The sequence below is a fragment of the Ananas comosus genome, linkage group 1, assembly GCF_001540865.1.
Source record: "Ananas comosus cultivar F153 linkage group 1, ASM154086v1, whole genome shotgun sequence".
NCBI classification, from domain to species: Eukaryota; Viridiplantae; Streptophyta; class Magnoliopsida; order Poales; family Bromeliaceae; genus Ananas; species Ananas comosus.
The window spans coordinates 19,036,314-19,053,331 of NC_033621.1; the positions used below are offsets into that span (position 1 = coordinate 19,036,314).

Genomic DNA, 17,018 nt, shown 5'->3' on the forward strand with positions numbered 1-17,018 from the left:
CGCCGAAACAAATCGAAAAATTTATGTTGCAAATAATTTTCTATGAACTTACACTGCATAAGAAAATATTGCACTAATTAGAAATATAATGGGGTAATGCTGGTACAATTTCTAAGTATTAGGAAACACTTACTGCTTTTTCAAACCCCGCGTTGTATTTAGGATTTTTAATGGACGATAAGTGGAGGTACTTCCCGCCTTGGAGATCAACAGCCAGCAAATGCCAGTGTTCGAAGTCGAAGAGTGGGATGAACCAGTACTTCGCCTCACTGATCCTCCCCTCGGTGATGTCGTCCAAAAACATCTCGGGGCTCATTGCAGTCCCTAGGATCTGATAAAGGAATGTCGTGGAGTATATGCACCTGTGGCCTTCCGCCTCCTTGAGTAAATTCTGGTAGGCGTTAATAACATCGGAGCTGACGAAGGCCATGTGACTTGTTAGGTCAACGAAGTCCTTCCTCCCGACGTCAATACTTTTCGAAGCCACTACTAATGCGGAGGGGGTGGTGCTTGTCAGGAATTTTTCAATTCGCTTCTGATCCTCCTTCGGTAACTCACCCTTGCCGTAGTACTTTAAATCCAAGGGCGCTGAAGATTTTGGGACCTTCAATTTGAGTGTTTTGCCCTCTTTAATTTTTGATATTTCTTCCGAGGGGGGGATGTCGATGATTATTGGTTGCTGTTTAGCAAACAATGAAAGAATGAGATACGTAATTACACCATTGTAGGACATGCTTACACTATTATAAGCTGTATCGCATTAATGAAATGTATCATTGCAATATTCACATACCTCTATAATGCTGGGTTCTTGCATGGAAGATTTCGCAGTTTGTGTAGGCGCCTTTGTCGCCGTCGACAGACGCACCAAGCGTCTCTTCGGGTGAGACTTGTCTATTTTTTCAATATCCTGTACAAAGGAATTTAAAGTAGTGCAACAAACAAGGTTATATTACACAAATAGATATTGCATTATTTCAAAAGTATCGATGTAATATCAACTTACACGTTTAGATGCGCGAGTCGTCTTAGTGTGTATCGCCGATAACTCCGGTGCAACCCCCGGCACTAATTCGAACTCCTTTTCCTCCGCTACCGTAGTCGCTGCCGCAACCTCCTTGTCCACCTCCTCCGCCATTTCCTCCGCCGCATCCACCTTTTCCTCCGCAGTCTCTGCCGCTGCCGCCGCCTCATCCATTTCCTCCATTGTCGCTGTCGCCGCCACATTTTCCTCCTCATCTGCCGCTCCCGCCGCTTTCTTTTCATCCACCGTCGCCACGAAAGTTACCCCCGCCGTGTCCGGTTCTGCCGCCTTGGTTGCCGCCGGCTCCTCTTTCGCCGGAACGTCTGTTACTGTCGCCACCACCGGTGCCCCAAGCGCCAGCACCTCTGGTAGTGAAGATAACGGATGCACGTCTTCACATATTTGGATGTCGATGTTATGCAGCTAAATTTTTAAAAAAATTAAAATTGGCGTCAATTACACTAATTATTTAGAAATTACACTATTTAATTACCGCTTACACTATTACTTACTTCATCGCTTTTCATGAAGGAGTCGCCTGCAAAAAGACCAGCTTTTGGACGGTCATATTCTTCGACATTTTCTTCATATATATTGAGTGGCCGAGGCGCCGGCGGGTGGCTGCTCCGTCTCGGCGGCGAAGCCTGTATACAAATAATGCGATTCTATGTTGCACTACACAAGTATATGATGCACTATTACAAAGAAATTTACACAAATATAGAACTAAAACAAGAATTTATTAATCTAAGTCTGGTACAGTTACATTATTATTGAGTTGCAATAATAGAATCAGTCGTTTGTTGAGAATGTAAAATAATAAGGGCGTCACATACGTCGGCGATTGTGTTGTCGGCTTTATTCTTTCACCCCCAGCGAGGTCGGAGATCGTACAGGCTTCGAAATCGTTTGCCCCTCCCGGGCGTGCGATTTTTTAGACAGTCCTTGGGAGCCTTTGGCGGACTCTCTAGTTTTTCACGTGCCCCATCCTTTCTAGATTTCGAAGAACTTGCAGATCATTCTTTCCTAATTTTGGGATTCTCCTTATTGGCCGAGATCGGTGCGGGCATCGCCAATACGGACGTTCCTATCCTTTTTTTTTTAGTTCCCTGTGTCGATCACTTAGATGGTTTAGACGGTGGGGGGATTGGTATTTGCACTCCTTCGTGCCTCCTCTTCTTGCTTTTGATAATTCCAATAGGTGCCGGGGTGGATTTTGGTGCTGGTAGGAGTGCCGGATTGCTCAGTATGCCGGCAACGGAGGTGGCAAGACTGAACACCACGGCCTCCAGACGGCTAATTGCCGCCATCACCTCTTTATAAACCCCCGGAGGTTCCTCATTCCTAGGGCGGCGGTGGCGCCGTAGAACTTGAGCCACGACACCCACCAGCCGTAGTTCCCCCAGGGAGAGTTCGCGCTTGCGGCGGCACGTAGTGAAGTTAAAATCCTTCTTCACTCTCGATGATCCCCGCGAACGACGAGTCCATCTAATCGTATCTCATCTCTAGACACGAGAAAATATTGCACGGCGGGAAGGCAGAGGGCATCTGTACCCAGTGTGCTCATATATCCACACCTGATAGCAAAGACATTATTACACTAATATCAGAATAATATTACACTAGAGTTCACACAGTTACTTGATTTAATCATACAATAGCTTAATTTGCACTATTTCAAAAAAATGGATTTGCACTATTTAAAAAATGAATTTGCACGATTACTTGAACAATAGACACTTACTGGGAGAAGCAGGGTGCATCCAAGAACGTATCCTACCCGCTTCGAATTAGCTTGCAATTTAACAGTGACGGAGCATAGACTGTCGATTATAAGCCGGTGTACTGCTTTCGGCCAATTGTAGCATGCCAGTGCGGGGAGATCATCGACAAGACCCACCAGTCCTTTGGGGCAGAGATTATTGGTATTGGTGAAAAGAATACAACAAAAAAAGTAGAGAATAAGTAATTTCACGAAGTCGGTAATGTCCTCTTCGTCCTGCTTGGGTGACATCTCCTTCAAAACCACCTCCAGGTTCTTGCGGTCGACCTTCTTCCCCTCAAGGAAACGATTTTGAATATCCGACCCCCAATTGAGGCTTAGGTCTAGAGCTTGGCCCGACAGGGGTAATCCAAGAAGAACTGCCACCTCCTTGGCCGTGAAGCATATGACTTGAGGGCTATTTCGAATTCTACGCCCTCCTTCCAATAACGGAGGATGAACTCCAGCAATGGCCTATCTGAGGTGATGTCGGAGAAGTGTAAGATATTACCGAATATCGTACTCTGGATGATGGGAAGATGATGCGACTTCACGACCGACGCGTAAGTCTTCCTGTACGCTCCGACGAAACACCGAGAATTCACAATGAATCTACCGGCGGGGCCGCCAGCAACCGGCCGCGAAGGCGCCTTACGGCCATTAGCAGACGATGAATCAGTAGATTGCGACGACTTCGACGCCATTGCAAGCAATGTAGATTTAGATTGGTCGTGTATTCGCCGATGGGATTCGAAGCGGACGATGGTGATTACAAATAGAAATGCGGTTGATAGGGAAATGATCGCCGTAAGGCGGTTTAGAGGCCTTAAGGATTAGAATAGGGTAATGGGGAGCAACAGGAGTTTGAAAATTAGTGGGATGCTAGTATGGGCCAACCTTTTTACGAAACAGCGTAAGAGTCCATACAAAACCTGACACATTAGCACACCAAACACCCAACAGCGAGAATGTGAAATTAGTGGCATTAAATGTAGCGACAGATTCGTACATTGACATGATCGTTATACTCGAGTAAGTGAGCGAAGAGGCACTGGCCGGTAAGAGAGGGGAAGAGACACCGGCGACACATCGAAGTTTCCTCGGGAGAATTCATCTCGGATTTAATCCCTGATTAAAACAGATTGTATTTTCTATTACAATTCTTCTTCTTACTCTTTGGGCTCCAAAAGTAAGTTGTAATTTTATATTGGTTAACTTCTTATTGCACCATTCTCAACATACTGTTGAACGTGTATTATAAAATATATGGACCATCATTAATCAGTTGTAAAAATAGTGGACTCGTTGCACCATTACTTTCAAACCATTGATTGATTACTACGATAATATTACACCATTATGTGCTGATTTGAGCTCTTCTACAGCGCGTGGCACTATGAATCGCGTTTAACGTTGTAAACTTAATCGTGTGGTCGTTCCCCAATTAGTGTAATAAATTAACTAAATGGTGCAACAACTCTCTAACCAGTGCAAGAAAAATCGTCGGTGCAAGTACTTTTTTAAAAATATTTGTAACATTGTTTCTTAAGTACTGTAAGTCGTCAAAAAACAGTGTAAGATTTTCTCTGAATTTGTTTATAATATGAATGTAAAGTGCAACATCTATTCAAAATAATTGTATGGGCTATTGGGTTGGAAATAATAGTGTAACATTCGCTGTAATAGTGTAATACAGCTAAAAGCGGTGCAAGAATAGAATGAATTATACAGATATATTTACTATAAGGCATAACAATGTAAAGAAAGGGGTCTCTTTATTAATATACTAACAAATTATACATTGTCTTTGACGAAAATGCAACATATAATACACGTTTTGCATACAATACGATGTTCACAACATCAACTGTAACTTTCGCATCAACATTAATAATGAACAAAATTAGGCTTTCATTTTACAAAAGTACTGAATTATCATCAAAACTAGCCGGCAAATCCACGAGCACATAACAACATCTGAGGTTCCTCTATCGGAAGATGAAATGGCGAAGAGAAGAGGGCTCGCTCGGAGAGGTATGTCGAGTGCTTTATTAGCACTAGGGACTTTGGCATTGACGTTTTGGCACTACATTGTTCGTAAAGAGACAGTATAGTCAGAAAAAAATTAGAATCTATCGATAAGAATAAAGATCTGGAAGAATTTAAGAACCTGGTATAGAGGTGGTGCCTCGTCGCAAATAAAGCACAGTACTTCAGATAGTACGAATCAATCTTAACGCCTACTTACTGGATGGTACACTTACGACCGAGCCTTTTCGTCGTCGATGTCTCCTGCGGCTCTCTCCCCTCGTCTCGTGTACTTCCATCATCGCCGTTTCCTCGTCGTCGGTTGCCCAAGTCCCTAGAGAGTGCTTTTTATATATTGTAATGAAACGAGAATGCATATGAAGAACCATTTTATAGAAAACGAAAAGGCATTTGAAGAATCGAGTCGAGCGACTCCAAGACTGGGAGGTTGCGAAAAGGCTCGCGAAATATTAGTTTTCCTCATGAACAGAAAGTGGCTAATGCTCACCTCAAGATCCGTATTACTGTAACATCGCTTAAAAATATCAATTGTTCATTCAATCGTATAATAATAGTGCAACGATAGGCTGTAATAATAGTGCAACGCCAAGTAACAGAATGCAATATAGCTTCTAAAAGTGCAATACTGGCGCGATATTAGAGTAACATTCATCATAACAGTGCAACGCCTTTACGAGGAATGAAACTGAAAAAGCCATATTTAAACAAAACCAAAATACGCTTGAATAGTCGCTTTTACTTTTCCCGAGGCAGCTTCGATATAACCACCGATGTCTCTTGACCTCACAGAAGAGACGCTATAACGTAGATGTTATACTGCGTACTTTTAGAAGTATTAAATGCGCGCTGCCCGGGGAGCGTATATCCACGCTATTCGCCAGACCGTGTGTTTGCTGTTCCATGAATCCATAGCACTATTATGGTGACATAGTTGCACCCTTATGAACTTAGTTCTACTATTTTACCCTACGTTGTACTATTAACCGCGTTGCGTGCCGTTTCCTTTTCGCTTCCTGAAATCATTGAACTATTCTGTCGGCCACATTGCACCATTACAATCACAGTTGTAGTCTTTTACCCTGCGTTGCACTATTAATCGCCGTGCGCGTCGTACTGTTAATCCCTGTCGCATTTAATGCTAGCGGTAGGCACGAAGAGTGGCGTGTACGTTATATTCGGTTAAGTAAGGAGAAGAGGCACCGGCGGATTTGTTAGCCGACGATTCGTTTTGTTTAAATATCGGTTCTTCAGATGCATCCCCCTTTACGGAGACACTACCTTTGGTAAAGGAGGTGAATCGACAACGGCGTTCCCTACAAGAAGAAGCGCAGCGCTGAAGTACGAGATAGAGCCTCCTCCTACTCCGCTGCGCCGCTTCCTCCTGCCGGGAACGCCGTTCGTTGCCTTTGCCTCCTTGACCAATAGTTGCGTCGCCTTAACCTCGTGGCCTTTACGAAGAGATGAGTCGCCGCAGCCGCCACAACGACTGGTACCAGGCTATAGTTCGTCCATGACGTTTAGGCAACGACGGTAGATGGCCGAAGCAGAGTTCGAGGAGTAGGCGGCTCGCTTCGAAGGGAGCCGAAGCAGAGTTCGAGGAGTAGGCGGCTCTCTCCGAAGGGTACCATCCAGCAATGAGGCGTTAAGATTGATTCGCACTATCTGGAGTGCTTTATTTGCCACGAGCCCATTGGCCCTCCTCTCATACAGATTCTTAAATTCTTACAGATCTTTATTGTTATTGATGGATTCTTATGTTTTGCTGATTGAACTGTCTGTTTCATGGTAGAGCGGAGCTCCAAAGGGCTTGAGGCAAATAAAGCACTCCAGATAGTGCAAATCAATCTTAACGCCTCGTTGCTAGATCTACCCTTCCGAACGACCCTCCTCCTCGTCGTAGTTTCCTTCGGCAGTTTCCTCCTCGCAGTCTCCTCCTCGCAATCTCCTCCTCGCAGTCTCCTGCGGCAGTCTCCCCTGGCCTATACCTGTTACCTTAGGCTATGTGCGCGTGGAATTGCAAACAAGCTTCGATGATTACATATTTCTGTTAAATAATTATATTATGTTTAGTTTGTTATAGTTGATGTAATAGAATGTTGCATTGTAAACAAATTCTTTTTATATTTTGTAAATTTCTATAAAATCGTGTACTCGGCTTTAAAGAAAATGTAATTCTTGTTCACAAATTAATGTACTCCTTAGGAATTTGTTACACTATTTACCAGTTACAATATTTACCAAACAATGTTGCACTGTTTACATTATAGTATAATATAAATTTCGACCATTTTTGCACTATTATGTTCATGTTAACACCAATTCTGTGAAAATTTTGTGCTACATATCGTACTGTTACACGCTTTAGCGGAGAATCTTGAACTCTTTTGATCTGAGTTACACCACTTAACGACTTCTTTAAATATAAATTTCATTTACTCCGAAACCCCCCGGCGACCGTCCAGCCCCGCAGCCGAGCTTCCTGGCACACCGACTCTTATGTCGCACATCGTCGACCGTCCTACCCCGCAGTGACCGTCCTGCGCCGCCGACGCTTCGTCTTCATTTGGAGGGGTAGCCGTTAATTTGCAGTACTATGTTGAGATTATATTAAGGAATAGAGAAAGTAAAATTTTGACTGGTTATAGAAAGGTTGCACTGGAGCGAGCCTAGCGATGCACTGTTGGAAGGAAAGTTGCACCATTTTTTCTGGCGTTGTACTTTGCGTTACACTATTATTCCTGTTGCGGGACGTATAGTTTTTGTCATTTATCTTGAGTAATTGTATTAAAGTCTTAAAGCCGAACAGCAAACAGCGGGGACGACGAATAGAGGGGCGGATGTGGTCCGGGTTACGAGAAATGAGCGAGATTGCGTAAGGCGGAAGCGGCGCATTTAATGTGCGCCAGACCGTACGGCAGGGTAGTAGGGTAGTATACATATATCAAGAAATACGTGGGAGGCTATTGTATAGGAAGGGCATTTTGGTCAGGTGGCAGAAAAAGCGAACCGAATCTGTAAAAACGAAAAAGGTAGTTTATAAAAAAGTCGGATGAGAAGCATTTTTATTTTGAAGCATGTTGTAGTCGAGGGTTCTTACATTTTTCGCCTCTGTTCTTTATCTCCATTAATAAGTACCCACTAACTATTTATTTTTCTCTCCTTCGTCGATCTTGACCTCGAGAGCTCCTCCCATGGCGAAGCCGAGCTCGACCCGGTGGCCCCGCGCGATGGCATCCTCCCTCTTGCCGCGAGGCGACGTCCTCCTTCTCCTCCTCGCCTTCTCCGTCATAATCTCCCTTCTCACCCACGAGCTCTCCCGCCGCTCCGCCCTCGCCGCCCACTTCGAGGGCTTCGACTCCGACGAGCTCGCCTCCGCCTACGACGCCGCCGAGGAAGACGAGGACGACGACGCGGCCCTCGCCTTTACCCCTCTCTCCCCTCCCATCTCCCAATCCGAGTCCCACCACGGACCCCCGCCGCCGCCGTCGCCGCCGCCTCCTTCGGTCGCCTCCGACGATCCCGGCTCCGCGGCGTCGAAACCCTCGCTGCTCGATCTCTGGGACGAGGACGAGTTCGAGGGCATCCCTGTACCCTCACGTGATCAGATCCCCTCCGAGCCCTCCGAACCCCACCCCTCCTCCGATCCGGAGCCCTCGATCCCGACCATCGCATCCCCCGCCTCCTTACTCCGCTCGTACTCGATCGAGATCGCGTGCGTCAGCTTCCTGATCTGCTTCGTGATCAACTACTTCACGGGCAAGCGCGAAAACGAGGCGATCGCCCTCGCTTGGGCCTCCAAATTCGCTACCAAGGACTCGATCTTCGACAAGAACTTCAGCCTCCTCGGCACGGGCGACGGCAAGGACACGCCGCTGCTGCTCAAGGAGGGGCAGGACGTGTTCAAGTTCTATGCCAGCGGCCGCCGCCATTGCCAGGGCATGCTCGCGACGATGGAGCTGCGGAGCCGCCACGACCTGATCTCGAGGATGCTCGACGTGGTGCTCGCGAGAAAGGACACGATCACCTTTGAGGTGGTGATGAACGAGGACGCCATGGACCACGTGGTGCTGGCGATGGCGAGGAGGAAGGCGGCCAAGGCCATGCAGAAGGACGCGCGGGACCTGCAGAGGTTCGCGGGGCTGTTGCTGGCGCCACCGGCTGGGAGGAAGTGGGTCGCCGATGAGTTGCTGGTGGTCGCAGAGTCCAAGGAGGTTGCGGGGGATCTGATCACCGATGCTGTGCTCGATCAGGTCAGTTCTTTTCCCTAGGTTTGATGAATCTGTTTGAGGTTTCTTAGATTTCTTTTGACAACATTTAAATTGAATTGATTGTGTAACACTTAATATTAACCAAGAAGAAAATTGAAGGAGATGATTTACAAATTGCACCTGTTACTAATGTTTTCTTTTCTTTCTTCCACTATACCACTATAATATTTGTTGATTTTATCATCCTGCTTCATTTATGCATGCAATTAATTCACTAGACTAGCCTAGTAAAGTTTGGTCGTTTGTGTGTATCCATTGTTAGCGAGAACCAAGCAAGGGCATCTATCAGCAACAATTTAGGGCTTGTTGTAGTGTTAAGTTCTCTATTGAGACTATTCATAGGGGCATCAAATCACAGATCCACTAGCCATCGTGTCACAAACTTGTATTTAAGCTAAGAAATGATTCACATGAAGCGTTCGAACTGTGAAAGTTGCTTTGGAGGTCAAATTTTCCCAATTTTAACCCATCCTTCGATCTTCTTGCTCTGTGTTACTATTTCCTTTTTTCTGGTATGATTTCCCTTCGTGGTAACATAAACCTTTAACCGCAACAAGAGCGAGAACTCAATAAGTTAGCAATTAGGTTGAGGGTACTTAAACTGACAGAAATATACATCTTTATCAATCACGCCTGGCACTTGCTGATAAATTGATCACATTGCGTCAGTATGTTAAATTTGGGTGATGAAATTGACTATTTTCGAAGGATAAATGAAGAACAATCTTGTAATACTTAATTAAGCCAGAGTTATTAGAGTGGTGTAGATATTTCAAATTTTTTAAGCTGCATGTTTCATATTCTATACCATGGAGGAATAACACTTCATATGATGAAAGCACGTTGTCTTAGAAACTAACTGATTTTAGGCGTGACTTTAACTGTAGTATCTAATTACTTTACTAGATAAATCAAATTACTTTTCCTTGCTAATCTTCTAGTGCATAATCTTTCAACTAAGCAGTCTCTTTTCTTGATTGTAATGTGTAAGAGTGCAGCAATGATAGCTAAAAATATTAATGAACTTGATTCAAGTTTGATGTCTTAAATTTTCTGGAGTAGTGAGATGATTTTCTTTGATGATCTTTTGATATGAATTCTTTGTGGTTACAAAAGTGTAACCAGATAATAGGAGAGTTGTTGGTTTGTTTTTCGGTGTTTTACAAGCTATTCTAGCGACTAATATACATATATATATGAATATTAAAGTGATTAGAAGTACAACAAGTAGTATTTATTTCTTGTAAGTTACGCACAATCTGACAAAAATTTAATTTATCTTACTTGCACTCCATTATCTTCTAGGCCGAAATTACCTTCCATTGTTGTTTGATTGCTGTATTAAACTATTCCATCTTCTCCCAATATTTAACTTTTGAAGGTTTACTTTTCTTTGGTATTCTTTTTTCTTTGAGATTTGTTCTAATATTTCACAGATTCACTTTATAGCAATTGCTAGTGGAATGGTTCTTCAAGATATGTTTTATATTTTATAACCTTTCACCTAATTTCTTTATAGTGCTTGTTCTGCTATTCTTTTGGGCAAAACAAATAGCAATAGATGTTGGTTAGTCAGTGTCAGCTTTACTAACAAAAAGTCTTCAACAAGAAATTTAGTTTCTCTTGGCCTTTTTATGTAGGGTTGCTACATTCGTACAAGATGAATTGCATTTTGAAGTGCATTTGCACCCTTTTCTTTTTGTTATTTATGCAGGGAGATCTATTGAACTTATGAAGGTTTTGTCATCTTTTGTCATCTATAGATCTTTATTTAGATTAATAGTGAATCGAAGACCTTGAATAATTTTTTCTTTCTTCTTTTGTTTGAGATGTACAGTGAGCTGGTACTTGGTCTATTTAGGAGGCCCATACTTTTATATAGAATGACTGTGAATTGATGATCTTGATGGGTTTTGCTTTCTTCTTTTGGTTGAGGACATAGTTTTCAGTAAGGTTTTCTTCCCTAGATTTGAGCCTTGTTATTTGAGACAACTGGTTTCCATTATCTTAGGCTTTACTTTTAAACGCTTGGTTTAAGATTTTATATGCTCCTTTCCATAACTATAATTCCATCTAAGCGTGCTTGGTGGTATATCTTTCAACAGTCAATCTTAGCTCTGACAAGTGAGAACTATTGTGTTACGTTGCTTGACAGCCGGCATACAATTTTTGTCAAGAAAACTGTAAAAATTGGATCTACACATCTTCTAACAACAAATTCTTTTATATTCTCCAAGATCCTTGTTGGATTTTAATTTGAATTCTCTTATCATTCTTATTTTCTGTAAGGACATAATTGTTCAGATTCTGCTAATCGTGCTTTGTAGTTTTTATTTTTACTAAGCATGTAAACTACTCAGAAATAAAATATTCTTTTAAAACCTCTTTGGGGTACCAATTAACTTAATTTTGTCCTGTTGGGTCTCAAAAACTTTATTAGCAGAAATATTCAGGTAATAAAAGTCTAAAATTAACATTCTCCTGCAATAAAGATTTTTTTAGCATTTATTGTTAAAATTTAAATGTGATAGCTCTGGTCATTATTATTCAAAAGAGTAACATTTTGCATAAGGAAGATTCATTTGTATCGATGGCACACATCTTTTATTGTTTCTTGACTACTTGACTAATGTTGGTCACTAACGAATTGATGAACTATAGGCCTAGGTGGTAAATTGCAAAAAATTGAAACTTTAGGTGGCAAATATGAAATTTTTAAAGTTTTGGATGACTGTGCAAACGAGAAAGCTCGGGTGCTTCCAATGCACTTAACCCTAAAATTAAATATAAAAAAAATGTGTGATAGTTTATTGAAATATGTGATAAATGAAAGAGAACATAGAATAATCAGCAAGAATAAGACACAGCTGAATATTGTGAATTTATGCAAAACAATGTTTGAATAATTTAGTGCAAAACGAAGACGAATATTCAAGTGCAATGGTGATGTATCAAAATGAATCAACATAGGAGTATATACCATATTTATATTTAAATTTGAGTGAATAATCTTAGCATTGTCATGCTGAGCCTACCTATATCCTTTAAAATGCAGGATAATAGACGACTCATTTTTCTATTATGCTAACGTTGTACTACATAAGGATGCCGTCTATGTTGGACGGTGTGGCCCCTACATATGTAGTTGCATATGCGGGTGCTAGGGTGCATGCATTGCTTTCCAGAATACTGATTAAAATGTTGTTGCAACTGCAAGCTTAGGATGCAATAATTTGACTCTTCGTGGATAGAATTGTTTGTTGATTTTGACCTTTTGACTTAGACTTGCCAATGTGGCACAGTAAGACGGGCTGAAAATATCCTTTGACGCACGCTAAAGCTGTCGGCTTTACTAGTGTTAAATTATATGAAAAATCCATTATTCTCCAATAGCTTAAGCTACCAAAGATTGATCTCTTAGGAAACAGAGTTAGAAATATACGTTAACACTCCCATTCGCTTGCATGATGGATATGAAAGACACATGAAATTAATAGGTGAGGCAGGGAAGGAGTATGTAATGTGGGAATTTAACCCGTTAAATATTGAAGGTGGACGCTGAACCCAAAACTTTATAAAATGAAGGGGTTTAAAATTGGCTCTGATACTATGTTAAAGAATGTGAAACAACCGTTGTTCTCTAATAGCTTAAGCTTTTAGAGAACAGTGTTTTTAATATTTATATTCAACACTTTTGGAAAATAACGATTGTTTTTGCTAATTTAACATGGTATCAGGGGGGGATTAGTTCAAATCCTGCTAGACTGCCAAACTCATTTAATTTTCTCCCATTTAATTTAAGTCAATATCTTGGGCTTGTCGAGTCTAGACGTGAGGGGAACTGTTGAATATCAAATATTTAAAATACCATTCTCTAGTAGCTTAAGCTATTGAAGAATAATGGTTGTTGTTTTTTATGATTTAACAACTAGACTAAATCTAAAGGGGCATTCTTCAGTATTTCGACAGACTGTTTATCTCTTGGTTAGGCATGAGTATGAAACTCGTCTCTTTGCAACTAATATGAAAGGGAGCAACTTGTCTAGGAGGCAAGAGCATCCATGACTAATAGAGGAGTGGGGATGAAAGCTATTGTTATTTGAATGTGCCGCTAGCATATTCATTTTCCCATTGCGAAAAACTGTGTTCGGTAGGATGAATCGTTGGGAAAACCGAGCAGCTTGTCACGGACTTAGCGTTTTCGTTCGCAAAGCCCGTGCGGCGCCCACCTTTCCTGCTCGAAGATGGACAAGCCTTTGTCCCTGTTGCTAGCCCGGACCTTCGCGTCCTACGACTAAGTATGCAAAGGGAAATGACAAAGAGAAAGAGGCAGAGGTTCTCTCAAAAAGCTAAGTACTACATTACTTAGAAATGAGAATTACAACCTACAAACAGCATACAAACACACTCTCTTGTGTGTCATGGCCTTAGCCAACCCCACTATTTATAGGCCTAATGAGCCTTTTCAACTCACCCACTAGCCACATAACTCACCCACTATTACATACATAATGAGCCCTCATAATGAGCCATCATAATTGCCAAAAGCTCAAGAGTTACCCATAACTCCCATGAGTTTCATAACCTTTGAGTTTCCCACAGCGGGTTGGGTTTGGGTCTCCTTGACAACCTGCTTCGACCCGTCTTCAACCCGAACTCGCTAAGCAGATTTGGGCCAGGGACCGGGCTGCATAGACATTTTTCTAAGTCCCTGACAAGCTGCTACCCACTTATGGAAAACATGAGGTGCATATAGTTTCTAAATGCTGTCAAGTTAAACTTTGTTGTCCTTCACAAAAGTGAGGATATAGGACTCCTATGGTCATTGTGATTATTAGGTGAGTATTCCTAGTGGATCAACCTATATTGGTGCATGCTTGTTTGCTGCTTGAACAACTCTAATGTTCAACAACAAATATATACAATATTTTCAAGTTTTATAAGGATTTACATCTTTTCAAATCAGTGTATAAGTAAGGTCGTTAAGTCATTTAGGCAGTCCCTAGGTGTGGGGATCCCCTAACAATCTAGGCACCGTGTAGTCGCTAAGGTGGACTGTTTCATGACCGAGGTAGCCAATTAAACATTATGTAAATATGATTGCAAGAAAAAAAAAAAAAGGTTGAAGGAATACTGTATCTTTATCTTTATTTGTTCAATACTCGTCAATCATACCCGTTTATCCTCATCAGCTAACTGCCTTTTCTCTTTTAAACTACAACTGTAGAGACAGCACATCAAATCTTCAATTTAATAAATTTTAGGTAAATATCTTAATAAATTGTCTAAGCAATCCCTTGGCAATTGGCATTGGCTTGGTATAGACTGTGCCTATGTGTCACCTTGTTCCTATGTGACTAGTTTATCCAAAAGTAAAGGCTGTTGGATGATTCGGACTTACAAACCACCTAGGCAACACTTTCAACAACTATAGGCATGAGCATATCTTTGACATCTTTTGCTGATTTGAATGCCATTCCTCCTGATTACTTGATATAATCTACAACCTCTGCATAAAGCTCGAACTCAAGTTAATCCTTATTTTATTAATTGTAGTCTCAATTTACTTTAACGGGCGGTGTCATTAATGTGTACCACAATTTTGTCGTTGCTTCTATGTAAATGTCTTGGCCATTTTCACTACACAATTGTGCTGATCTAATTGTTTGAAAGCATCACGATGAGAATTGGAAATATGGCACATTGGAGTACCGCATTGACTTCATTATTTTGATCTCCCTACAGGTTTTTGGTGATAAGGCATTTGAGAAATTTGGGAAGTGGTTCATCTCGCTTCACTTCTCCGACCAACAATTAGGCTCTCACAAGAAAATCCTAATGTTCAAATTTGTGCTTCCTGATACCAAGAACATGGCTGACATGACGCGATTGGTCGCCCTTGTGCCTTATTACATCGATCTAATTGGACGCTACAAACTAAGCTCTCATGTGGGTAATTTATCTTTATGAGCCGCCATTCAAATTTGTCGGACTCTGGCTGTGTTTGGTTATAGGGTATAAAGTAGGGATTGTGATGAATTTCTCCACATCCAACCAAACACAACGGAGTTAGCTATTCCCTTTTTGAATTCAGTAGGGAAGATATCCCTTCATTCCTGGGATAATAATTCCATGGGGTGTTGTAGAACAACAATTTCCCCATGGGTAGGCTCCTATGCCATGCCATCTCTTCCTCACTATTTCAGCCAAACAAAACGGAGATATGATAACACCTTGGAACTAAGTTTGTCTTTGGGGTATTTGTTGCTGTCCCTGAAACAGAACAAACCGCAGCATCTCTATATAACTTATATTGTATTTGCTTTAATTTCAGGCTCGCGCCAAAACTGAAGCTGCAAGAGCAAAAGCCACCCAGGAGGCATATAAAGATCTTCAGAACGCAAGGCAAGAAACTCTTCAGAAGAAGAAGGCAGAGAAGAGGAAGCTGATGGAAGAAGCTGAAACGAAGATGAGTGCAGAAGCACTTAGGAAGAAAGAGGAGAAAGAACGTGCTCGGATGATGAAGAAGGTGGGCCCAAGAGTTAAGATGCTCCGATCATAATTCTTTCTCTCCTTTGATTCCCCTAAATTCCCCTCGACTCGAACTGTAGTTTAAATTCGATCCGGCCACAATGTTGCTTTGGGGACGAAATACACAATTTTTGACTGTAAACGAAACAAAACTACTTGAGACGATTTATACGATGTTTCGGTTGCTGTTTAGTCAGTTAGAAATGTTGTTCGGTTGCGGGGTATTCTATTATGTTGTCTGGAATGTTATGTTGGTCTAAGTTAGGTATAGAACATCCTGGATTCTCCAATATTTATGCTGTATTAGCCTTTTCTTTTGTTGTATAATCTAAGCATCACACATGTTGATTTTTTTTTGAGGCTATCATGTGGTTTTTTTTTTTTTTTTTTTAGGACTTCTTGTGGTTTTTTCTTTCTTTTATTTCAATTTTTTTTTTTCATACATGAAGGTTGAGTGATGAGTTTTGTTGATGATTTATTGAGAGGAAACTAATGCACTAAAAAGTTGATTTACGCAGTATCAAGCAAACCAATTCACAAATCGTTATAAAGTGATTTCTAAATAAATATCAGCAAGTTTGTGCGTATTAAATGCATAAATTCAGGAAAAGATACTTTTTGGAATATATATATTATCTAGCAGGTCTCTCTACAGATTAGTGCACAAGTGAAATGATTTTTAGCCATATAGTTGTTATAATACTCATATACCTTTCATTCTCTTTTAGATGTAGCATTTCTTAGTTTGGTTCGCATATTGTACATTTACGAGAAAGCAATGGTAAATGTTTGAGATACTAGGATACATTATTATTCTTGTCCAACGATGCAAATTTTGGAGATAGTACATTTGTTGTGAATTGTGATTAGTAGTAGTAGACCACTGTAATGACTGGGGCGACAACCAGGAGGAAGAAGGGAGGTAGAAGGCCGTGGGAAAGGATGGTGGAAGGAGCTAGGGCAGCAAAAGAGGAGACCGATAGGATCAAGCTAAGTCAAAGGGTATAGGCATAAATAAACAAGCTTATTGGAGCGGGTACTTATCGGTAATGGAGCGGGGCAACGAAGAGGATTTGTCCGGTTGGGAAGATCAAGGGGGACTCTAAGAGAGGCCCTTATTGAACCGCCCAATGCATCTCTGAATTAGGCCTGAGTCGGCCCATTTAGTATTCAGTAATTTACATCTCCAAACATATGCAATTTACATTTCAGTACTAGAAGTAGAGAGTAGATAAGGTCATTATAAACAAAATGGGGCATGAATGGAAAATTGGTATTCTTCTTCCCCAAACTTCTTCTTCTCTATACCTCTTCTCCAATCCTTCTCTTCCTACTCCCAGTTCCCCAATTCTCAACTCTCTACCTCAATTCCTCACCCCTCTCT

At 41.5% G+C, this 17,018-nt stretch overlaps 1 protein-coding gene across 1 annotated transcript; it reads left to right on the forward strand.

Annotated features, from left to right (window-relative positions):
• On the forward strand, positions 7,913-15,993 carry LOC109715212 (uncharacterized protein At5g49945-like). The gene is made up of 3 exons (XM_020240116.1): positions 7,913-9,085; positions 14,849-15,052; positions 15,438-15,993. The coding sequence occupies exons 1-3, from the start codon at positions 8,027-8,029 to the stop codon at positions 15,663-15,665; spliced, it is 1,491 nt and encodes a 496-aa protein (XP_020095705.1). The 5' UTR covers positions 7,913-8,026; the 3' UTR covers positions 15,666-15,993.